We start from the raw sequence: 25658 nt of genomic DNA, 5'->3' as shown, positions 1-25658 counted from the left end.
CATCCTGAGGTTGAAAACAAAACCCAGAGTGTTCAAATGCAGCTTCCCCAGGTGAGTGGCCAACAGGGTCGGTCTGTACCCAAAGCAGCGCCGCCGGCTGATGGACACTATTCATCTCCAGATTCCTACTCAACTGAAGTCAGGATCCGGTGGTTTCATGTGCCTCCAACTGCAGGGCCCTGTGAACAATTAACAGGCTATTCCTGCACTCACAATCGGCCCTTTTCAGGGGAGGCTCTTTCATATCAGGCCCATATTGCCATCGCTTAATCAGGCCGAGATTTAAGGGAGCCCGCTGCGAGATGACACAGATTGCTCCCTCCCTGGGGAGCTGGAGAACACCACGGTCAGTGTGTGACCGGCAACCCCTGCAAAAACACTCCCTGTTATACACAACCACTGAGTCCTCCTCTGTCCCTGCCAGTAACTGGCCTCCACAGACCTGGGCTGGGACCAGGGTGGTCCGTGTGCTCGGCCATCCCACAGATTGCCTCCTCACTTTATCCCTCAGAGGTCCCACCTGGCTGCAGCACAGTAGTGGGAAAGCAGGCAGCAACAGAGGGAGTGTGTAGCTGTTCACACATCCCTCCTGTCTCCCATGACAGCCCCGTAGAGGGAGCCTTGTCTGGGTGTGGATGAAACCATCTGCTCTGTGTCTGGCAACTGCAGGCAGGCAAAGGGCAGGGATGGCTGCCACGTCCAGGCAATTCCTGAGCAGCCAGAGCAGGGGGACGCTGGCCGGGAGGCATTGCCAGCAGGGAGGGGAAAGGAGGGTGGATGGAGCCAGTTCACCAGGACAGGGCTGGAACACGGCATCAGGATCAAACCAGTTAGAGACCTTTCGATCCAGCTCCTTCAAGACCTCTGTGAAAGGCTCAGCAGATGCCTTATAGGAGGCACTGGTGACGGATTGTGCCTCCAAAGTGGGAAAGTCTGGTAAGGCCCTGGATTTACATCCTGTCAGGATGGTGGAGCTAAGCAGTGTTGTCTTCCCATTGACCTTTCAGGGGTTCTGCAGACTTATTCCAACTTGGATGTTAGAGATGATGCTTCTGACATGCAGAAATTAGGCTTGCAGGCCCCCAGCCACACATATCCCCAAACCCTCTTCCACTATAGTAAGGGATAAAGGGTATCCCAGGCAACAGTCTCATTAGCATCATCACCACCCCACACCTCAAGACACTTCCAGCCTCCCTGGCAGCTTCCCCACCTTTGGGTCCTGATCCCAGAGCTCAGCTTGCATCTGGAAAGTGCTTCACTCAGATCAGAACTTGCTGGTACCCCATGCCCAAGTCTCCCCTGACTTATCAGGCCAAATCCTCAGGTCGTACAGGTGGCTTTGCACAAACATTACAGCTGTGCCTGCCAATGCCAGTCTCCTCACGTGAATGTCTCCTCAGTTACAGCTGATGCTGCTCCTTGCACCAGGCACCTGTGGGGGGAGGTTGGAGCCCTCTAGATGCCCTTCTACACCTATTTTGCAGATTGTTTCCCCACTGAACATGAGTTAAGGAGCAGCCTCTTGCCTGCTAGGATATGGAATCATAGGGTACTAAGGTTGGAAAAGATCTCTAAGACCATGGAGTCCAACTGTTATCCCAACACCATTGTGTTCACCGCTAAACCATGTCTCCAAGTGCCACATCCACATGCCTTTTGAACACTTCCAGGCATGGTGTTCTTGAATTCCATCCAAACTCTCCCAGCACCTGCTTCCAGGGAGGTATGGGGCAGTCCCTTGTGACAGACACTGCCTTTCCAGGTCCCTTCAGCCCCTTGTCCCTTCAAGTCCCTGTCCCAGTTCATCACTTCCCTCAGCTGCCCACTCTGAATCCTCCATGATCTCTTCCAATTCCCCTGCACTGGTGCTCGTGTAAGAGGATACAGCTGGCTTTGAACAGGGTTCCTCATCTTCTGGCAGCTTAAAGCCTAAGGAGCCTCCATGTATCTGGGTGAAAGTGGGGATCAGGAGGGCTGCAGCACTACTCTGCCATGGCAGGGCCCTTCCAAGCCTCCAGACAACCTATATGAGCCTCCAGACAATGTATTTGAGCACTATCTTTCATTGAGGCACTAATCAGCATCCCTGCATGGGATACCTCTGGAGACCAAGTGAAGCAAAGGCCCCTTTGTACAGCACAGGCACAGGAAATCAACTGGGCATTGCAGCAAGCTCTGCCCATCACTGTCTTTCACTCCCCTGGAAAAAATTCTCATGGGAAATCCTTTCGCACAAATGGCAGAAAATGTTGTTTTAGAAGGGAAAGTGTCAGCAGGGTTCCCTGAAGGCATTGCTTATGATAATTAATATATATATACACTTATGGGGTCTGCACAGGATGACCAGAGAGCAGCTGTGTGTCCCATGTCTAGCCATTTCCTGTGGCAAACCAAAAACCAGCATTGGATTCTTGGTGGAGAGTTGGGCCAAAAGTGTTGGAATGAACAGTTCTAGGCACAAACACCCATCCAAATCACAGAAGGGCTCCTTCCATTTCCCACATATCCATAAAACTCAAACAGCCCTTTAATAATCAAGTGTTAGGGATGTAAATTTTTACCCCAACTGAAATACATCCTCGTGGTTTCAGCTTGTACAATAAGAGCAGGACATAGAAGAAGAAAACAAGCCTGGGAGACTTGTTCCCAGGGTGCTCCTGCACCCAAGATCAGACAGGGAAGATGAGGGACTACCACATGGTGGGATAAGAACAAGGACAAGTCACTTGATTTCTCCATGTCCCCTGATTTCACCAGATCAGCTGAGCTATTCAAACCAAATGCAAAGGAACATGTCATTATTGCCAGGTATGGTTTTAGTCCAAGAGTCCCTTCCCAGAGCAAGTGGCAGCTGTGTGGCAGATGAACATCCCTTCTCAAGCAGACTGTTTCTCCACAACACTGTGGCTCTACCCCAAGCAGGTTAGAACTGATACAGACCACTTTAGAAGACCATCATGGCCCACCATTAGTTATAGGTGCTGCCTACTTAACCTTAAGACACAGTGACACTAATCACTTAATTGGTCCTCAATTAGAATCTGAAAAATTTTTAAGCATAGAAAAATAAACCATTTGGCCCAGCTTGAGATCCTGGCCTTCATCCTCTCTACCTTGGTTTCCTCTCCGTGTTTTTCCTGGGTCCCTGGGGAAAAGCCACATCAGGCTCAGACCAGCAGCACACAGGAGCTGGCAGACCCAGTCATTTCCTCCCAGTCGAGCTGGCACCACATCAGAGCTGTCACCAGGTCTCTCCTGTCCCCGTTTACTGTGACTGGATGTCACTACACAGGAGTGAGGGCCTTGGAGACTCTGGGACTAACACGCTCTGTTTTCTAGGACAGTGTGTTCCAGCTGTGAGCTCCTCAGAGCACGTTGAACACGGTGGAGAACCAGCTCCTCCTTGGGGGCACCTCACAGCACCTCCAAACTCAGCTCTGGGCTCCTGCTCTGTCTTGGCCACAGCAAACTACTCCTTCTATGGAGCCTGTTGGCAGAGTTTGGTCCCTCCCAGGGATGCTTTCCCTCCTCCAGACCCTCTGGAAGGGAAGGACTCTGAAGGTCTCATCATGGAGAAGCCATCCCATGAAAACTCTTCCATGCACCTTCACCTACCACAGCTTCAGGCTCTCCTGTAGTCCTGTGCCGTGAAGGCAGAGAGGAGACCCAGTCTGAGGTTTCCACAGCCTTCCCACAGAAGGATTCTGTGGAAGCCCAGAAGACAGTGCTGGGAGAGGCTGTTGCTCCTTCCCAGCACCCACTGTTTCCCATGGCAGTCCTGCTGCTGCCATTAACTGTGATCTCTTGAAAGCCAGACACTAAGACACAGCAAAAACAGTAAACTAAGCTGCATGGGAATAAGCCTCTGCACTCTCCTAGTGTTGCAGACTCCTTGACACTATTTTATCTGGGACAAAATAACTCCTGGTCACAGTTCAAGAGCTGACAGGAGTAAGAACCCTTCTCTGCAGGTAACACTGTTGCAGTGGTTCTGTTCCACAGCATGGGCATAGGCTGTGTGTTCTCTGTGCCAGAGAACAATCCCACAGCAATGCAGCTGAGGGATTCTGAGATAAGCCACACCAAGAGATGCCCAGCACCCAGTGGCACAGGAGAGCCAAGTTTTCCCCATCATCCTGCAGTACTGAGAACCCCAATGGGGTCAGTTTGCAAGACAAACAAGAACTGCCCATCTGAGCAGCCCAGTTCCAGCTCCAGCTTGTTTTATCTCCAGCAAATAAAGCACTAAAAAAATTAGGCAGATCCAATAAAACACAGGTCAGTCCATCCCTCACCCTGTTCTCCAATAGCGGGAAAACAGCAGCTGGCTGGAGCTGGCAGCTAAATGGGTATCTGAGTGCATGTCACAGCCTAAAATCCTTTCTCAGTGCAATGAGGCCTCAGCATCTGACAGGGCCACTGACAAATTGCTCTGTCACCTTGGAGCTCTGTCAGAGCTGGACACAAGTCTTCAGAGGAGGCTGCAGGGGGAAGCAAAGGCCCCTCTGCACTGGGCTCAGCTAAAGATGCCCAGGAGAGCACTGGTTCCAGCCCTTCCTCCAAGGAAGCCTTTGCTTCATGACCTTGAGGGGAGCCACACTGAGACTCAGACTACCTGGCTGACTCTTCTGTGGAATCAGGGGAGATCATTATCATAAATGAAATAATCATAGGATTCCCATGTCTTCTCCCACCACATCTCCACCAGCTTTCCTGCACCCCTCTCTCTCTGCTGCTTCCTCACACGTGCTGCCCTTATCCTCTTCCCTCCTGTCCTGCCATCTCCTCCCAAAGACCCTTCCTGAAGAGCAGCAGGAAGCAAAGCAGAGACATTCCCAGTGCTCAGAGCAGAGCACAGGACCACCTCCAGGCACTAAGCACCTCACCAGAGCTTTCCCTGCAGACCCCCCTGAGAACTGCATGTCTCCCCCCTGATGGCAGGTTTCTGCCCTTTCCCTCTTTATCCCTTCCTGTGCACCAGGAAAACCACACAGTGCAGGGCTGCCCAGGAGCTGGGACAGGGAACACCCACCCCCAGTGGTCCTGGGGCTCCTGGCCCTGCATCACATAATGGGTGTGAGCCCTGAGGACAGTCCAGCCGCATCCCAAATCCCTGCCTGCCAAGACCAAGCTCTGTGATTTCTGAGGGAGCCGGTCCTGCCAGACACCACAGGGAGCTCAGACATGTCTCGCTGACAGGCTGGGAGTTCACTGCCCTGGGAGGTGACAGTGGTCTGTGCAGCAGGCTGAGGGCAGCTGGAGATGCTGTCAGCCTCCCGCCCACCCGACAGCTCCCTGGATCCTTTGGAGGAGCCTGCCTGTGTTTTTCCAGACGCTGCCACGTCCTGGCATTCTCAGAGCTGTGAAGCGAAGCTGCTCCAACAACTCACCCCCAGCTGCTGGTGCAGAGACACAGCTGGCAATGACAAGCCAGGACCCGCCGGCCCAACAGGATGTTTTCCATATCCATTAGCAACCAGAGTGGTCGGGATCAGCACCACCTCGGCCTGTCAACCTTGGCCTCCTGTCCAGGCAAGTCAAGAGGAACAGATGATGCCTGTGAGCCCCTGGAGGTTCCCAGAGTGGTGGATTGCAGCCTGTCCATCCCACATCCTGCCTCATCCCACTCAACCAACCGGGAAGGACAATACTGAACAGCGGAGCCCTGGAACAACAGACTCTGAGAGATGCTGGTACCCAAAGCAACCATTCCACAGTCTAACAGCTGGAACTAAGCTTGAACCGGGAGAAACCTTGAGTGAGACCTGCAAACAGAGATGTTTTTTGGGTTCTCCTTGTTGCTAACCCAAAACAGTGCAGAACTGAGAGCTGGACAACCTCAAGCTGTGAGGTGAATTTCAAGCACACAGAAAAGATACTTAATAAATGCTGGGACATTTTCACTTGTTTCCTGGTGGGATGAGCCTTGTTTGTTCATATTCTCAGGCTTCTCCCAGTCACCATAAAACTTCCACTGGGAAAGCAAGATTCACATGCAGTTCCACAGCTCTGAGAGCTGGGGTTTTAAGGCAAACCCTTGAGGGAACTCCTCGGGGACCTGCTCAGCCCCTCTGCACAGCCCAGTGCCCTGACCCGGGCCAGGCCAGCCACGCTTACTGTGTTTTCTTCCACCAACATAAATCCCTTCTAATTCCCTCTAAACCGTTCCTTGTCTCCATCAAAGCGCAGCTCCCTCCCTGCTTTTCCTGGCAGGGATTAGTGCAGCCCCACGGAGCAGGGACAGTGACAGAGCACAGGCAGAGCAGGACTGGCTGGCCTTGCCTATGCACAGATCTCTCCCTGCATCCCTGTGCCCCTGCCCTGATTTCAGGGCTAATCCAAACCCATTAAAGCTGGGAGCAGGGCCACCACAGAGGCTGCCATGGCATCAGCCTGCTCTGCCCTCTCCCAACAATATCAGCTCTTTTCCCATCTCTTTGCTTGCCTTCTACCCCATTTGACCACACTCCCCTGCTTTGGGAGCCAGAATTGCTTCTCTTGGCATCTTCTTGACCCACATGCCAAGCACCCAAATTCTCCCAGTCCTCCACTGCATCTTCCCCAGGACACTGAAAGCAACTCAGCGGTCTTGGGGCTTCCACACACCTGCACACAGATCCAGGGGCTCCTGCTTTCCAAAGGGGGAAAGGAAACAAACAGCAAGAGAGGCTGCTCCACCACGGAGACCTGATATTGTTTATCCATGAGGCAATGAGGGACAGCTCCAGCCCCCTCTGCTCTAACCATTTCCTTACACAGAAATCCTTCATCCACCTCCAAATCACTCCCTCCTGCAGACTGCAGCTGTAGCCTCCTCCCTCGCTGTCTCTGGCAGGACCATGGGAGCACACCTTCTGCACAGGGGAACAGCAGCAGAGAACAGCCTGAAATGCAGAGTGGCACTTGTAGTTGTCCCTTGCAGACCTGAGACTCCAGGAGGTGGAGATTCACAGACACAGCCCAGGTTTCAGTGACAGCAGTCACTGAACCTTACCTGGGAACAGGTAAGATGCCAGACTAGTTCCCTTTCTCACTCACTAGCAAGGAAAAGTTTGGAACCTCAAGGGCTTTGGAAGCAGAGCACAGGCTGAGCCTGAGCTATGTGGGGAATCTCAGATTTGGAGCCTGGACCACCCAGCTGCAGCAACCAGCTGACCAGGGACAGTTCACAGAACAGTTTGGGTTGGAAAGGACCTTAAAGACCATCAAGTTCCACACCCCTGCCTTGGGCAGGGACAGCTTCCACTATCCCAGGTTGCTCCAAGCCCCAGCCAGCCTGGCCTTGAACACTTACAGGGATGAGGCAACCACAGCTTCTCTGGGCAACCTGTGCCAGGGCCTCAGAATCCTCCCAGGGAACAATTTCTCCCTGATATTCAACCTAACTCTGTCCTCTTTTAGTTTGAAGCCTTTCCCCCTTGTCCTATCACCCTATGCCCTTGTCCGAAGTCCCTCTCCAGCATTTGGAGGAAGGCATCCTACATTTCAGGAGTGCTTCAGCAGCAGCAGTGTATTGATCATGAGCAGGAGACCACAGTGCATTGAAGAGTTAGTGATGCACCTATAACCTGAGTACACCCATGCCTGGGCTGTGCTGGGCTGTGCTGGACACACCAAGCACATTCCAGGCTGGGCTGTGCCGTACACACATCCTTCGGCCATGGGAAAACTCAGTAGCTCCCTGCAGCCCATGGTAGCTCCCACTCAAGCCCAGCAGTTGAGCCACCTGCATGGCCTTGCCCTTTTCTAACAGTGCAGCAAGAAGTCCTTGTGAAAACATCCTTGAGAGTTGTTTTCTTGGAAGAAAATTATGTAATGACTGACCAAATGGGAGAGCTTCACTCCATGGCTGGGATCTGCTCTGAGACATGGGAGAAATCTGTCCAGGGTCTGTGGGATGCTGCACAAATGCTGGTGCCCTGCATCTGGAGGGATGTGAGATTTACTCACTAGATACACTCCTTGTTCTGCCTTGTTCAAAGTGCTGGTTTATTGGGAGAGTTGTTGTTGGGCCTTTCCAGGGAGAACTGCCTGGTGCAGAACAGAGGGGCAGGGAGGACACTCAGTTTCCCAAGGGCTCGGGGTGCACAGGGCAGTGGATGGAGGTACTTGGATTAAAAGGGGCCAGAAGGGCAGCAGGGAAGGGACAGGCTGGGAGGCAAGAAACCAAAGGACACAAAACCACAGCTTTGCTCAGGCAGCCAGGACTCCCCCCACATGCCAAGTGCTCCTTGCTGTGCATTGCTGTCCCTTGCCATGGTTTGTCCTCTCGGGACACAGGCACCAGTCCCAGCCAGGATGTCCCGGCCGTGCCTGGACCACTCTGCCCTCATTGGCCAGACCTCTGCTTAGCAACGGCCAATCCCAAGAGGCTCTTTGCTGGCTACTGGGTAGGAAGATGCTGGGATTCCTCTTCCCCAGCCTCCAGCACTGAGCATTTCTGGCTCCAAAGGAAGCCTCTGGCACAAGCACAGGGACACACACACACTTACTTCCCCGAGGCTCCTGCTCCAGGAGAGGAGCATCCCAGGGCCGCCCCCGCATCATCTCATGCTGCAGTTCCCTCTGCAGCGTGATGCGTCCCCAAGGCAGGTCCCAGATGGGAACACAGATGTGGGGGGAGAGAGGAGAGGAATCGCTGCATCCACCTACAGCTCCTGCACAAAGCCTCCAGGTTGTTACACCTTGCCCAGGGGCTGTAGCTGGGACTTAACCCCCTCATGTTGTGAATCAGGGGTTGTCACTGGTCCCACTAGCCAGGGCTTTCCCAAGTGCAGCACATACAACCCCAACGGGGTCCAGGATGAGCCCACCTTCCCTGCACTGAGAACATGGGCAAACAATGCGACTGCAAACCCTTGTCCACAAAAACAGGACAATTGAGCCTTTCCTTGTCACTCTTTCAGTGCAGAGGAAAGAAGCAGGGTAGGGTGGAAATCCACAGCAAGGAATGTGGGGAAAGGAATTTCCTCAGACTTTCCTCAGTTCATAAGACCAGCACTAGAACATTGGTCCTGGCTGCAACTGAGACCTGAAGCTTGCCAGAAAGATTGATTTGAGGTCTGAGTGACCTCAAAGTCCTGCTGCTGGCTGGCAAGGGGTTCGCGTGTTGAGTGTGCAGGGGCTGACCCTGTGTGCAAGGTGAGGCAGGAGAGACTGGGATGAACTGCTGTTCTTCTAAACCCTGGATAACCTCCAATCCCTTTTCAGCTCTGAGGACCCTGTCAGGAGGTGGTGAGCAGGGCCTGAGCAGTCCCTTAGCCGTGTGGTTTGTGGCCTGGTCACCAGGACACCTCCCCTTTTGCGTGGCACACACCCTGCATCCCAGCTCCAAGGGAAGGGTCAGAGTGGGGCATGCTGGCAGACCACCAACACAGCACCCCCCTTGGAAAGGTCCCTGGAAAGCTGCTTTTCCACAAGTACAGGGCATTCCTCAAAATGCATCCAACATATTCTGGACTTTACCTCACAGCAGCCCAATTAAAGCAGGGAGGAGCTCAGGAAGCAGTTGGAGATGGGAATGAGCACATCCCTCTCAACCTGTCAGTCTGCCACACAGGCACAAAATAGCTCCAGCATGGTCATGGGAAGGACATGTGTCAGGGTTTGTCTCATTGCTGGACTCCACAGCCATGGGCAGACCTCTGTGTAGGTGTGTGGGCAGCACTAAGGTGAGAAAACCCTCAGGTATTGGGGCTTACTGGGACAGGGACATGAGTCAGCTTCAACCTCAACCCTCAAAGCCATCATGGACATGGTGAACTTCCATCCTGCCAGACTCCCAGAGCCCATGGCACAGCGCTGGGGAGCACACTGCCACAAAACCCTCAGACAGCCTGCTGGGATCTGCTCACCCAGCCAGACCCTCCTTCAGGTGACAGCACCAAGCCATGGAGCAAAGCTCGAGGTCAGATCTCAGAGGTTTTCGCAGCCAGGTTCTCACAGGGATGTGTGCCACTGGAAGGACATGGACACTGGAAGGATGCAGTCCTCAACACAGCCAGGTCTGGCATGAAGGCTCCCTGGATGAACCAGGATGTGGGGAAGCAACCTCAGGGGACTGGTAGTGGATCAGCAAGAACAAAGCTCAGCAGAGGACCTCTGGCCAGCCTTGCCTGTCAGCAGACAGCCACAGACAAGGGTGTCCTGCAGTGGTCAGACCTAAACTGATGCTTTGACTCCCTTTTCTCCACATACCAGGTGGGACAGGGGATCTCGCCAGGGCACTTGCTGTAAGGACTTCAACTCCAGCAGTTAAAGTTAGAGCTCACCTCGGCCACCTGCCTAATCCTTCTGTAATTCAGCTGGACAACTCGTGGTAACTCCTCAGGGCCTCGTGCCCGTGCGTGTTGCTGCTCTCCCATCTCAGCTCCGCTGACAGGCGTCCCGAGCTCCCCGAAGCGTCTGTCGTCTTATTAGCAGAGCCTCCACTTGGGATTTATTTTCCATCCAGAATTTAAGCTGAATTTATGTATTAACTAAAGACTATTAATGCCAAAAATAAGTGGAATGCCACTTGCTCAGCAACACGGGCCTTACGAGAGGCCACGTGGCACAGCCAACCCACCCAATCGCAACCCCAGGGAGGCTTTTTATAGACACCCACGTCTGATGGAGTGCGAGCGATGCCTGGCTTGCTGCAAGCTCTGCTCTGCAAGCATCTGATTGCAGGGGGAGGGGAGGGAAACATCCCCACATCCACGGGCAGGAGGCATGGTTCCCTCGGCTCTGCCGGCTGGTTAAGCAGCCAGGTGGAACTAGGAGTGGTTTGGGACTGCCTCAGTTCGCCTGCCATATAAACACCCGTGCTCTGCAGGCGGCTTCTGACACACAGAACACGCTGCTGAGTGTCTCAGTGCAGCATCTCAGCATCGAGGGTGTGCCACTTCCCTCTGGGAAAGGCTGCTCAAGGGAGAAAAAGGGTCACCCAACATGTACCCAGCTCTGGCTGACGGTGGGTTCTGTTTCCCAGGTTGCCTCCAGGGTATCTTTGCCTTTGAGCACTGAGCCCTCTCAGCCACCAGGACAGTGACACTGATGTGCCCCTGAAGGCTTCTCCAAGGACTCTGACCAACTTCCCCCAGGAGGGATGAGAAGCCACAGCAGCAGCCACGGCACTGCCACTGCCAGCAGGTCCAAGAAGTCCACATTGCATCAGCCAAGGCACAGAAGAATCAGTGGCAGGTGATGGGTAGCCTTCATATATTGAGACACCACAGCCACCTGCTTGGTATGGCTTCTTTCCTCCCACTGCTCCCTGTCCAGCTCCTCTCCAAACCACCTTGCTCCTTTTGCCAAGCCAGAGTCAGCTGGTGAGTGTGGGATGGCCGTGGCCAGGGTGGGTTTGCTGGTCTGGCAGCTCTCCAAAGCACACCCAGTATGCTGGGCTGCAAAGGGGCTGCTCTGGTCAGGACAAAGCGTCGGGCACAGATAACCCACAGCCCAGCACTTGGGCCAGAGGAGCATCTGGGAAAGCAGCTCACAGGCTGGCAGTAGAGGTCAGCAGGGCTGGGGCAGGCACAGCCCATCTGCAGAAACCTCCTTGGTCTGAGCAGCAGCTTTAGGCTGGACCAGAAAGCCCAGGTAGGGCTCTCCTGCTTGCACTGGGCACAGTGCACTGGCAGAAGCATCACTGTGCTCACAGTCCCACCATAAGTAGAATCACAGAATCATTAAGGTTGGAAAAGAGCTCTAAGTTCAACCCTTAACCCAGCACTGCCCTGTTCACCATGAAATCATGTCCTTAAAGGCCACTTCTACACATTTTTTGAACACTTCAAGGGATGGTGACTCCTCCACTGCCCTGGACAGTCTGTTTCAATGCTTGATCACCCTTTCAGTGAAAAGATTTTCTCTAATATCCAATTTAAACTTCCCCTGGAACAGCTTGAGGCCACCTGTTCCCTGGGAGAAGAAACCAACCCCCATCTGGCTGCACCTTCCCATCAGGGAGCTCTAGAAAGTGAGAAGGTTCCCTCAAGCCTCCTTTTCTCCAGGCTGAGCCCCCCCAGCTCCCTCAACTATTTTCAGAAAAGGAAGAGCTTTCCAGGAACTTGCAGGAAATTTCCTCAAAAAAAATAGGTCTAAATGGAAAAAAAAAAGGGTCATGGAAACACCTTCACATTTTCAAACAGGGTGCAGACTCAGAGAATGCTGCAGAAAAAGGCAGCAAAGCCACCCTTCAAAACATGTTAAGGTTTTCCTCGCTCAGCTGCAATTATCATTCTGAAAGCTGAGGATGTGCGATGGAGAAGAGCGTGTGTGGGAGGGAGAGAAGGGGGAAAAGAGAAAGACAACAGCAGCATGGAAGGAAATTCAACACTGCCAAGTGAAAGCCACTGTGACAGGCAGAATTTACTTCCTTGCAGAAGGGTTTCCCATGTCATCCGTTACAAAGACAGGGAGGAAAAAAAAAATCCACATTATTTTGAAGAACATCAGCCATGAAAGTAAGACTTCCAGGAGAGGGGGTTCCCCCCAGGTGCTGCAGCCAGGAGATGACCCCCCTGTCTGCCATTCCCCCACCCTCCAAGAGTAGATGAGTTTAGCCCAGCATAAAACTGCTCCAGACAAAATCCTGTCGCCAGCCTCGCTTGCTGGACAGTGTGTGACTGCTGCAACAAACATCTCCAAACCTCCAAGCCTCACTGCTGGGCAGGTTTCTGCCCCAAGGACACAGATGTGTTTTCCACAGGCTCCACACTGATCCGATAACTCTCCTGGGAACATCGTGTGCCTGGTACAGCAGTTCCTAACAGGAGATGCACGGCCTGCGGTCCTCCCACGCAGGCACTGCCCACCACCATGACCACTCCCACCTGGCTGCAGGTGTGCCATGCCTGGGGATCTGTGTCACGGCTCGAGATTTCACCTCTGGTGACAGCAGGGAGCAGAGCTGGCAGGGCCACTGCCCAGTGGGTCATTGCTGACCCTGCTCCTCACACCCTCAGCCCAAAGGAGGCACAGCAGCAGCTCCACTGCCAGCTCTGATCACACTGCTGGGATCTCTGGAAAGGCCCCTGGACTGACCAACTTAATAAATACTGGGGATGAGACAACTTGAGCTCTGCAGCCTCCTTGGGTCAGAATCGGAGCCTTGGCAGAGCTCAGCTGTGCTCCAGGTTGGGTCTAACCTGACACCCCACAAACACAGGAGGTGAAGCATCAAGGACTTTGTTGCCTACCCAGAGAAGGAAAGGGCTAGTGCTGTTCTCCTGGCTCTGGGACACAGCCTGAGGGTTGGGAAATTCCCTGAAGGTGCAGTGATGGGAAAGGGCACTCAGTTACAAAAGAGATGATGGGAAAGGACATTCAGCAATGCACCCCCCACAGCAGGTCCACACCACGCTTTCAGTAAATCTTCTGCAACATAAGGAAACATCCCAGATGGAGATCAGCCCTATCCATAAGGCCTCAGCATCCCGCTTCCCAGACACAAGCCCTGCAGGCATCTGTGCTAGGGCAGGGACTAAGTGACCTCTCTCAGAGGTGCTGACCCACACCAGACCACACACAGCACAGTCTCCCCAGCATCCGGAGTAGAGGGCAGCAAGAGCCCCCTCTATCCAGCTGCAGAGCTGTCTGACACCATGACTTGAGGAGCCACCTCCAGCCCCAGGAGCTCCTGCTGGCACCAGCAACCTTGCATCCCATGCAGCCAGACAACATCCAACACGGACAACAGGCAGCTGTGGTCCTGCAGTCACTCAGAGCTGTTGGCATCAGCCAAAACCAGTCTGATGTGCAGGAAAATCACACAGCCATTGTCCCAGCAGGAAGGTTTAGAAAGGTCAGAGCTTCCTAATGCACTTTCCAATGTGCCCATCTGCCCTCCTGAAGCCAGAACCCTCTCCAAGTATTTATGATTTGGGAGTTACGAGCTCCTCTCCTGGATGCTTTAACCTCTAAATATGAGGTTTGCTTGTCCCATCAGCTGTCAGCCAGAGCCACAGTTCACCACAGGAAGGTATTTTTGCTCCTTGCTCAAAGAAACATCCAGAGCCTCCTTTCTGCAAGGGCCATGGTTTAATTCCCAGTTACCTGCCTGGTCACAGTGATGGCACGTGCATCCTTGGCAAGTTCAGCCGTTTTCCCGACAGGTGTATCACACTGCAGGCAGGATTCCCTCCACTTCCCTGCACCTGCACTGTCCTGGTGTGACAGCTCTGGGCTCCCTGCTTTTGCCCTGACGACACGGAGCAGAAGGTGATCCAGCCTGCAGTGCTTGGGAAGGAAGGAGAGGCCTGGAGCCGTTTGCAACCTGAGGCAGGAGGGCTCCTGGATTCGCTGGCTCAGCACAGGCAGACGGTGCAGTTGTCTGTCCTCTCACTGGGAAGAGCCTGCAGAAGTAAACATGCCCACAAACCCCTGCCTGGATGGGCTTGGATCACCTCCCAGTGACACTTGCTGGCAGGTGGCATCCCAGAGGACTTGGGGAACGGGTCCTGATTGCGGCTCTAAGGATCATTTCAAGCCACAGGACACAACCCTGATCTCTCAGCTCAGTGCAGCAGCTACAGAAGTTTGCAAGCATCAGCAGAGCAGCCGCTCCTCCTGCCTCACCCGAGCATCCTTCAGAGATGCACCACAGAGCTGCTCAGCCCTCTAACAGCTTGGGAAATCCTCTCTGCACACCATCATGCAGCATCAAGTGCTCTCGGGGATCCGTGCTTGCCGCCAGTACTCCCAGCTAGTGCTGAGCACCAGGAAAACAGCCTGGATGCCAGAAGCCTGCATGTCACCAGCAGTGGACTGACAGAAATCATCTCACACGTCACAGCTCCCCCACACAGATGGAGAGTGCTGCTGCGGATCAGAGGCAGGTTTGGGGAACACAAGTTCCCGCCCTTGTGGATTTGACACTTCTGGGAGCTGAGCTTGGTGGGGAAACACTCGGAGCGAGATGGCCAAGGAGAGACAACACTCTGCTGGCTGACACCAGACAAGTCCCTTGCAGACCCTTTCCAGGAACAAGCCAGGTGCCCTCCACACGCCAACACCCACTCAGATCCCCTCCAGCTCACAGAGCCCTGCAGGATCTGCCTCCTTTATAGCCACCCCCAGGGAGGGCCAGCTGGCAGGGGGACAGCCCTGCACCCGGGGCAGGGACTCTTCTGAGGCCCACCAGTGACAGGCACTGGAGGGAGGGCAGGGTTTCATTTCCATTTCTGGAGATTTCTGGTGCTGATACACTGATGGGAACGCAGCACACGACCAGTTTCCTGAGCAGAGCATGCAAAGCAGCAAAAGCAGCATCCTTCCTGCTTGCCAGGCAGGGAATCACAGCGTGGGGACGCTAAGAAGCTTTCCTGTGATCAGTGGCACAGATGGGACCTGAACCAAGTATCCAAGCACAGCCCTGTGCCTGCATCAGTTCCCTCCAGAGCACAAAGCCACACAAACACCCCTGTCTGCAGAGTGTGCCCAGCACAGAATGTCCACACACTGGAAAGGGGCTGGATATTCCCCAAAGCTTCTTCTCTGGAGCATGATCTGGGTGATGGAGATGAGGCTCCACAGAGGAATTACTGCTCACTAAACAGAGAGGGGTGTCACTGCCCCCCTCCTGGGGCTAAACCCCAGCACTACCTCAGCCCATGCTGTGCCTCTCCCACTGCATCCCATCCCTTCTGGTACCGAGGTATTTGGGGATCTGCAGAACCAGTAGTTGTGCTGTGCACACAGACATGGCCTTGGAGAGCACCCCTGACCCTTCCTCCCTGTGTCCCAGCAGCACCCTGCAGTGAGCGTGTGAGGAAGAAGCTCCTTTGGGTGACCCCATGTCTGCTGCCTCCCACCGCCCCAGTTCTTGTAGGTATAGAATAATTCCTAATTCCCATCCAAACCATCCTGCATCTATTGCTACGTCCTACCCAGTGCCCAAAACTCTCAGGGCCTTTCCCAGGATCTCAGCTGCACCTGAGCCTCACAAATCCACCAGAATACCTTGCCCCTTCTAGGTTTTCCCCTCCTTGCCTGTGACCCCATTTGGGCATCTTCTGGTCTGGGAGTCCTGCAGCCTTTGCCAGAGCTCACTGTTGCTGTTGTGCCTGAACATCCAAGAAAGAACAACAGCCACCCTACAGACCAACAGCCACCCTACAGACCAACAGCCACCCAGCCTCTTGTGTTCCCAATGCCAGGAGGTCCAGCTTGAATCACCAGCCAAGGCAGAAAGTGCCAGAGAAGAGTGATCCCGGTGTATCCCAGACCTCCACCCCGGCTGCAGCCCCATTTCCTGACACCAAGGAATCTTTCTGGGAGTGTTCAAGGTCATGGCAGCACTGGGTGATGGAACATGCATTTGATATGTGCCCCATCAACAGGGCTGAGTGTGTGGATGCTGGAATGGGCACTGCCTCCTCCTGCACAGAGAGTGCCAAGCCAAGTCAGGAGCTGCAGGAGGACCTGGCAGAGAAACTCCTTCAGCTCCTTCCTGCTGCCTCAGCTCTGCGGATTTGGGGAGGTATCTGTGGGACTCAGGTTCTCCAGCCCTGTAAGAAAGGGTCTCCAGGTCTGCTCAAAGCTGGCAGGTGGCAACCCACCATGCCAGGTCCCCCCAGGACAGGAAGCTCTGCTTCATTCCAGCCTGGGCAGGCAGCAGCATCTCATGGACACATGAGAAGAGGCTCCGACGTCCCCTAGATCCCACCAGCCTTAGAAAGCAGTTTCCCATGGAACTCCAGCCTAGGCTAAGCCAACCTGGTAGCCAGGTTGAGAAGACAAGGATATAGGGAGAAGGTGGCTGAGACCCTACATGGCAGTGGATCATCCCAAGGATGCTGGTGACTTCTGCTGGACTCCCAGCAGCATCTGTCAGCCTCACTGAGAGAGCCATGGGAGACCCAGCCACTCACATCCCCAACTCCTCTCCTCTGCAGCAAGACACACAGAAGGTAGTTGAAGAAGAACAGAGGGGTAGAGGGGGAAGGAGGGAACACCCAGAACAGCAGAACAAGACAAGGACCAAAGGCACCTACTCCCATCACTGCTGTTACTACCATCCCATGGACCCATGTGGAAGATCCAACCCCCAAGCAAAGCACCCTGGCAGCTCATGCTCCCTGTCATGCCCCCAAGGCTAATGAATGTGTTGATAATTGTCCTCCACACACCCACACGCCTCTGCATGATGGGAAAGGCCACATCACACTGGCAGAGGCCATGCCTGATGCTGACCCCCCCCCTTGGCTTGTCCCAGGGCAGCCCACCCCGAGCAGCAGAAGCGACCGCAGGGATCCAAGGTCCGGCGGGGACAGACTCTGGCCAGGGCAGCAGCCAGGGCTGGTGCATTGCTGCCAACTTTGAGGCAGCCCAGAAAGCAGACCTAATTCCAGTCCCCTCCCTCCTGCCAAGCCATCTGCCTGCCCTGAGACCACCGAGAGGATCCTGAACAGTGTTTCATCATTACCGACCCATTATGGAAAGTGGACGAGCAGTGATTGATTATAATGAATGCAAATACCTGCCTTCTGACCCCAAATTGGCAGGACCTGATGAGCTCTCCCAATAAATAGTACAGTGTGTCCTTCCACAGGCTCTGCAAAGCATTCCCATCCTCCTCAGCTTTTCCAAAAGCCATCAGGCACAGCACTGTCCATCTAGACCTGTCCTAGAAAACCATCACATCCAAAATCTGCTCTCCATTAGCCCTGAGGCTCTGCTCCCACCCACAGATCCCACAGACTCATTTCCAGCATCCAAACCCTTTGGCAAGGCTTTCCCAGAGTCCTCACCTTCATTAAGAGAGGGCAAAGGACAGTCCCCTCACACCAGGACAGGGAGATAGTGGGGGTCAGCAGGGTGGGAACTGGGTGCTCTGTCACAAGAGTGGTATGTCCCTACAAAACAGGCACATATGTCCCACACCAGAGAGATGCTCTGTCCAGAGACAGCAGCAGCCAGCTCTGCTGCAGGAGGCCACCAATGATGAGGTATTTCTGCAAAACCAGGGCACAAGCTCTAGCCTGCAAGGGTGAACTCAGTTGCCCTCCACTAGCCAGTAAACAGTAAGTGGCAGGAATACAGGAAAGGATGGCACTGTCCTGCTCCAGGCAATGGGTAAGGGGCAGGTGTGAGGACCACAGAGAACCACTGTGGCCACAAACTCCATCCAAGGGAACTCAAAGGACTGCCCAAGCCAGGGAGAGATGCTGTGAGCAGAAGCTCCTGGTCCCTGGAGCTACAACACCAGACAACAGAATGGACCCACCAAGTCCCTGGTCTCAGACCCTCTGAGCAGGCTCTCCTGCCTGCCTGCAAGGTGGTCACCCATGCCAGGATCATTCCTGATGGGTGTCTGTCCAACCTACTGCTAAAACTCTCTGCTGGCAGCTCTCACCCAGCTCTAGACCAGGTCACCAGGGACAAGGGGATGGCAGATACCTCTGGTTTGCACTTCCCACAGCCTTTTCAGGACCATTGTCATCTTCTGATCTCTTTTCTACACACATCAGCCCATCAGCCCACCCTGCTCCACCCTCAAGTGCCACACCAGCTGAGGTCATGCTCAGCCCATGCCTCCACTATGAGTCCCAGCCCAGTTCCAACCCTTGATTCATACCAGGGAGCACTTCTAGAAGGTCACCCTTGGCCATGGTTTGGACTGCAGAGGTGCCTTAAGGGAGCAATTGCTTGAAGGAACACCCCAAGACAGGAAAAGGAAGAAGACCAGAGAGGACTCCCTGACACAGGCAATCATCCAGCAATGCCAAGCACAGCTACAAATCCTGGAAGAGCAGTGCCCTGGGTCTCCAAGGCAGCAGCTCCAATCCTCCTCCAACCCAGTGCTCCTCTTCTTTTCTCATTTGCTTTTTCTTCCCTAATTCTAAGTCTCCCCTCCCCGAACAACTTCAGTGCTGTTTGCTGTGACTTCCATATAAACTTCTTCAGCACAGAGGTGATCCTCCCCCTGCCTGACCACATCTGAGCTTTCTCTGCCTGGAGTTATACATATTATTTTCATTCAAACTGCAAATCACCTGCTCCCATTTAGCATCCCATCTTCTGGGAAACCTCATATTGTTCATCCTCCAGACCAGTCAGCATCTTATCCAGGATGGAGCTGGACCGTGGGGATTCAATGACAGCAGTTTTACTGGCCCTTCAGCCCAGGCTTTGCAGCACAGCCCAGCCCTGAGCTGCAGCAGCTAAGCTCTGGGAGCACGGTCATTCAGCAGAGAAAGAGCAGCACAGTGATTCATCTTCCCTTTGATCTTTAGCCTACCCTTGCAGACTCAGTACTCTGCCCCCAAAATTTGGGGCGGTTGGCAGACATCTCCACCTCCCCCCCAGACCAGAGAAGGTAAGTGCTGAGAGGTGCTGGCACCCTTCAGGAGTTCTCCTGCTCCACACCCCATTCAGTAGGCGAGCAGACGCCTGGCTGCCAAAGTTGCCAAGGAGATGAGCTTCCTCCAGAACCTCCCCTCGCCGCACGCGTCCGCCGAGCCCCCGCCGAGGACAGGCGTCCTCCACCATCTGCACCGGACAGAGCGGCTCACAGCGCAGAGAACAGCACCGGGGAGCGGGGCAGAGCCTTCTCCCTCAAACAGCACCGCTTGGGCATGACAGAGAGGAGCTGCAGTCGGGGAGGGGGTGTGCTCACACCCTGGAAACCTCCAGTGAGCAGAGAGGGAAGGTTGTACTGACATCTCTGCTACCCCCAGCCCGGCTCCCACCGGGCCGGCACCACGAGCACGGAGCAGGCACGGGGAGCACTGACAGGAGCTGCCAGACAGCCCCGGCACCTCCCGGCTCAGTGGAGGCACTTCATCACCTCCCAGCACTTTCTTTGCTCCTCTGCAGCGAGAATTCCTCAGACGACCAGAGTCGCCCAGGGGCTCTCAGCCTCACAAACCTCCTGCCCACCACGGATCAGTCTCCTGGATCTCCTCCCTGCCAAGTGCACTGCTCAGCTCCACCTTTCCCACTGTGTCCACGTGGGCACCTGCACAGCTCACCTGGGGAAGCCCAAAGCAACACAGCTCTCCTCTATGCTCAGTGGTGTCACGCAGTGACTCAGGAGGGGAATGGACATGAGGCAACTTCAGCACCAGCACCCAGTGCCCTAAACCTGGCAAAGGAGCAGCCACTCCTCATAGGACCCACTCCTTATAGGACCCGTGCCCAGGAACTGGCTACCCCTCCAGTCTGCTGGGAGAGACACCCTCAGCCCAGCAGCACAATACCAGAACTGATCCCTTGCGGCACTTTGCAGCAGATTTTGGGGTGTGCCAAGTGCTTGAAGGCTCAAGGCCCTGGTGACCAAGGTGTGTTTTACCTTACACAGCCCAAATGAAGCAGGGAGCTCAGATGCAGCAGAGCATGGCTCCTTCTTGCCCAGTGATGGAGTTTATTGCCTCTGTGCTTCCAGGCATGCACCAGTTTCTGATCCAGATCCAAACCCAAGCCAAGGTGTCGCCCATGATTTAGAAAGGGCGTTCTGCCTCAGGGCCCATATCTAAGGGCTGTCAGCTGGCAGAGTACAAAGGGCCACCAAGCAGCAGCTGGGCCCAGGGCCTGGGCATGGAGCAACCCTAGATAGAGAATTCAGCACTGCTGGGATTACTCAGGAGCCATTTAAGTCTCCTCTTACTCACAGAGATCCTCGGGGAGACGCTTTATTTAGTCAAACGTTTCTGAAAGGGGGACTGAGAAAACAGCCAGGCTTTGCTCTGCCACAACACGTGCATGGGAGGGGACAACCTCCGTTGTGTCAGGTACCACTAAAGTCACTTGGAGCTGCAGCACCAGCCGAGCAAAGTTTCAGTTGCCAGATCCTGGCTGACTCGTCTGGGAGACAAGGAGCTGACCTGGCCACAAGGACCCAGCCATCCCAGGTCCACTCCAGACCAAATCCTGCATGAGAGGATTTGAGAGAGCTCCCAGAAATGTGCTGTCCTTGCGAGGGGTCAAAGCTCTCTGCAGCACAGTGACCGCTTCCCATCTGCAGAAACCGAAGGCAAGAAAGAAACAAGTTTTCACTCTTCTGCGAACCCAAGGAAGTGTGATTTTCTGAAGGTGGTGAGAAATAGTTTCAGACAGCTCTAATTAGCAAGGTGGTGCATGAGAAAATCCAGCTTTGCTGCTCCCTGCACCACAGCTGTCCTGGGATGGAGGCAGAGCACCATCACCAGCGGCTGGAGCCCACCCACACCCCTCCCCTGTGCCTGCCTGGCTTGGAGTGAGCCCGGTGATCTGCAGGACAGTAGAGAGGGATATTTTTGCATGAGCTGCTGGCCCAAAGTTGCCAGTGCTATTTCAGGCAGCAACACCTACACTGTAATCCAGAGGGCTGTATTTTCCAGCGGGCACTTCAAAATCCGGGCTCTCTCCTCCCTTTGCAGGCCAGCTCTAACCAACCTGGCTCCAGGATCAGCAGATAAACAGCTCCCACTGTCATGTGTCCACTGAGGCCAATGCCACAGCCCCAGCACTTTCCTGATTCTCAGTGGGACCAGTGCACCTTTGGTCTGGAAAAAAAAAAAAAACTCATCTCACCAGAAGTACCTGCTGCAACAACAGGTCCTCTGCCTGCAAATCCTCCCAGGGATCTGCCACCACCAGATTACCTGCCCAGGCTAAGCTAGCTAATCCTACAGGCGAGTCACAGACCTCATCCTGGAGCTCGGCAGCGTTTTCGGTGAGGTGCTTCTGGAGACATACAAGCTCTAATTAAAGCTACTTTGCAACTCCCTGCATATGGAGGCAGGAACATGTTTGTTCCTCTGTGAAAGCAGAAATCAAGAGCCCAGACAGGTTAAATCCTCACTCTCCCATGTACAAAATATCTGCACATATACCTTTTGCACAGAAAGCATGGATTCATCCAGATTAGGAAGCAGGTGCTGACACAAGCTACCCTTAAAGACAAGGAGGGTCAGGACCTCAATCCCCTCTCTGGATTCAGGAGTGGTCCCAGAGGGGATAATGCCTCCAGCTCCCACACCAGTGAGAGCCAGCATTGTGTCTTGCACCTATTTCCTCCTCCTTGATCTGTGCATGTAGGCACAAAGCAGATATGAGACCATCCAAAATTAAGGAGCTAAAAGATATGAAGAAAAGAGACAGGAGGAGAAGCAATAACAGGAATCGTTATATAACAGTATGAAAAAACAATAATACTCCCAGTGCAGAAGAGGTTTTAAGATGGGCAAGTGGGTGGTGAGACCCACAGGATGCCAGGCCCAGGGACCAGCTGCTCCCTGTGTGCCAGGGAGATGCAAACCCATGAAAACCCAGAGCTGCAGAGGCTGCACACCTCTGGAGTTTGCAGGTGGGGAAGTTCCAGGCTCCAGAGCCTGCCCAGTAGTGGGATGGCCAAAGCAAGGACTCCCCTCCCTGGATCTCTGCTCAGGAGGCACACACAAAACAGCCCAGGCCAGACCCCCACGCACACCAGCTGAACAGACCAGCACTCCTGTTCTGCCTCCTGCACCCCATGACACCCTTCCCTCACCTCCAGCCCTCCTGGCTCTGCCCAACGAGGGTCTGGGTCCCTTGCAGAGCCTCAGCACCCACTTTCTGTCCTCCAGGTGAGCTGTGCAAACAGCAAAGACTCTTCCTTGGAGAGAGACACGAATTCTCCAACGACAGGTCTAATCCTACATCGCATCCCGGACCTCGGCAAGCAGCAAGAGCAGGAGACACACAGCATCTTAGCCAGTGAGAAGGGGATGAATCACTGGAAAACAGACCCAGGCACAGAGCCAGAGCAGGGAGAAGATGGTCCTGCGAGGCCTCCATCTTTGGGAGCGGGAGGATTGGAGTGATCAGAGCCACAGGGTCCCCCCCTCCTGCTCAGAAGTGACCCCAACATCTGTCCCCCAGCTCTGTAACATCCCTCACTCAGCTGCAGCCCAGCTGTCCCTCGGAGCACATGCTGTGCCTGGACATCCACCCCCTGCCAGCTCTGGAGCTGTCACAGCCCCCATCTGCAGCAAGAACGGGAAATACAGCAAGAACGGGAAATACCGCTGCACCCCTCCAGATCTGCCCTTCCAGCACAAACCACAGAGCAGGAAGGCAGACCACGGCCTTGTTTCCCAGTTCATACACCTTTCGAGCAGCTCAGGTGCTACAAATCAGAAGATCCCACCAGGAAAGTCACCTTCAGAAGTAACCTCTCGGCTGAACCCTGAGCATGAAGTGCTCGGGGAACCACCAGTTCAGCAAGATGAGGCTCCCATTTCATCTTCATCACAGACCCAAACCACAGCTATGACAGTTCCCAACCACCAGCTTTTATTTTTCCTTTGGAATCTGCCATAAAGCTCTGCTGAGACAACGCTCCCACCAACCTGCAGCATCCCTCAGCCAGGGAGCCGAGTCAGCCCATCAGAGCCACACAGAAACAAAAGCATCAGCTCCAAGAAGGTGTCACGGCAGAATGACAACTCTTAACTTGTTGTTACATCAGCCCACACATTAACGCTTTGGGCCTGAGCCAGGATGCCACGGAGAAGCCTCCGTTCCCCTTAAAGTCAAACCCTGCTGCTCAGAGATGTGCAAGTTTGGAATCCTTTTTGATTTAAAAAGAAAAAAAAAAAAAGATCCACATACCTTTTGATGTGTTTTCCCCTGACAATGAGACCACGGTCCCGAGAAATTCCCCCATTTACCTTCCTCTTAACTCTGCCACAGCTCTTTCACTAAATCCTCTCTTTCCACGATGGCCCACATACAGTTGCACATGAAATTAGTGCCTCCCAAATTAGTTTTCTCGCATGCAGTCCTAGCCCATTTTCCTCAACAACATATTATGGTTTCACCTTTCTCCCAGGAAACGCAAGCTTCTAAATTTATCTTTTGAATAACTAAAAAAAGAGACAGGTCTGGCTTTGACAATCCAGGGTCATCAGCCCTGAATGGCAGAGCACTTGCCCCAGAAACATCCAGTTAATGACACAACAACAACCGACACAAAGCAGTACACATATGGTCATTACAGAGCTAAGTATAACTTGACAAAGTACGTGCTTTTAATGAGGCAAAAGGCCAATTAGCCTGATGAGGATGTGTCCTGCTGCCATTGAGTGGGGAGCCTGGATTCCCCGGAGATACACCTTGTATGTCCTCGTAACACATCAAATACGAGGGATTCAATCCATTGCTGAGGGCATGGCGCGGCACTCGGAGCTCTCCGGGTTAACGCCGGCCTTCCCCGGATTTTGTGACACAGTATCCAGCATTCAGGCTGGATGGAGGGCCAGGCGTGCATTTTTGTCAGCTCAGATCCGAACCCTGAGAAAATGCAGGCATTGTGCTCGCCCGGTCCCCGCCGCCCAGCCCATCGCAGGTGTCCACCTGCCAGAGGACAGCAAGGAAAATTCAGGCACAAAAGCAGGGACGCTCCGGCGGGCGCTTCCCGTTGAAGTAATTTCATAACCGCGTTTCCAGAGGTGCTGGAGGAACAGCACAAGCCACCGCGCGAGAGCCGCGACCGGAGACACCGAAATGCGCGGAACGAACAAAAGAAAACCCAGCTTCCCCTCGCGAGGCCGTTATTTGGGAAGAGGCAAAACTTCCCGGCTCTTAGGGTACACCTGGAGTGCTGCCCCTGCCCCAGCCCCGCATCCCGGGCCCGGCCCCCTCCGCATCAGCGGCGGGGGTCGCGACCGGAGTTAGTGGAGCCTCACAGGCCGGCGGCTCTCCCGGCCGGGGCTGCCACGGCCGAGGCCCCCGAGGAGGAGAGGAGAGCCGGCACCGGGGCGCTGGGACCGGGGGCGCCGAGACACCGGGGGCTCCCGCGCGGCACCGCCGGGCGGCCGCGGGCTGCGGGCGCTCCCCGCACCGGGCTCGGGGCTGCGCTGCTGGCGCGGGGCAGGGCCGGGGCTGCGGGACCTTGAGGCGAGCGAGCGGGGAGATCCTGGGCAGGGGGATGGGGGGCAGCGCGGCTGCGGCGGCCGGGCCCAGCGGAGCGCATCGCATCGTATCGCATCTCATCGCATCTCCCCCCGGTGCAGGCGAGGCTCCCGGGGCCCACCGGGAGAGAGGTGGGGGGGCGGGGGATCGATCGCCGGCCCAGCTCCCCTTTCCAGCTCCGGGCGGGTACGGACCTGTCGCCCCGCGGCCGCCCGGGACGCGGGGCCAGCGCTCCCCGCCGCCGCTCCGCCACCGCCCCCCGCCGCCGCTCCGCCATCGCCCCCCGCCGCCCCCCGCCGCCGCGGCGCGGCCCGTACCGCAGTCAGCGCAGAGGATCCGCGCCACGTCCCGCTTGAGGTTCTTGCCGCTGGTGTCGAGCGGCGCGAAGGCGGTGCGGTAGACGAGCGGCTCCTCGGTGGGCTCGAGGAAGAAGATGTAGCGGTGGTTGCGCTTCACTTTGAAGCAGGGCGCCTTGGAGCCCACGCTGATGAGCTGCTCCCGCTGCAGCCCCCCGCTGTTGAGGGGCCACAGGTCGAGCACCTTGACCAGGACCCCCCCGGCGGGCCCGGTTCCGCGGCTGTCATTGCCGCCGGCGGGGGGGCCCACGGACTGCACCTTGCCCTCCAGCACCACCGCCGCCGTGTACGCCTGGTCCTGCACCGACTTGAGGCTGGGCGAGTAGCAGGCGAGGGAGACGCCGAAGAGCAGCATGGAGAAGCCGGGCGCCGGGTCGCGCCTCATGCCGCCGGCTGCCGCTCGCTGCCCGCCGGCCCTGCGGCGGCGGCCGGGCTGCG

General features: G+C 55.1%; 1 protein-coding gene across 4 annotated transcripts in view; it reads right to left on the bottom strand.

Moving 5' to 3' along the window:
* Positions 1-25615, bottom strand: part of NRG2 (neuregulin 2) — a 160816-nt gene extending 135201 nt beyond the window's left edge. For all 4 annotated transcript variants that reach the window (XM_027643135.1, XM_027643134.1, XM_027643136.1 and 1 more), the window contains exon 1: positions 25182-25615. In XM_027643135.1, coding sequence (XP_027498936.1) covers positions 25182-25605 — 424 coding nt within the window. In that variant the 5' untranslated portion in view covers positions 25606-25615. The remainder of the gene's footprint in view (positions 1-25181) is intronic.
* Between the last annotated feature and the right edge of the window lie 43 nt (positions 25616-25658).

This window comes from Corapipo altera, unplaced genomic scaffold (assembly GCF_003945725.1).
Source record: "Corapipo altera isolate COAL_440 unplaced genomic scaffold, ASM394572v1 75, whole genome shotgun sequence".
Classification (NCBI taxonomy): domain Eukaryota; kingdom Metazoa; phylum Chordata; class Aves; order Passeriformes; family Pipridae; genus Corapipo; species Corapipo altera.
This window is presented reverse-complemented; position numbering and strand designations above follow the sequence as displayed.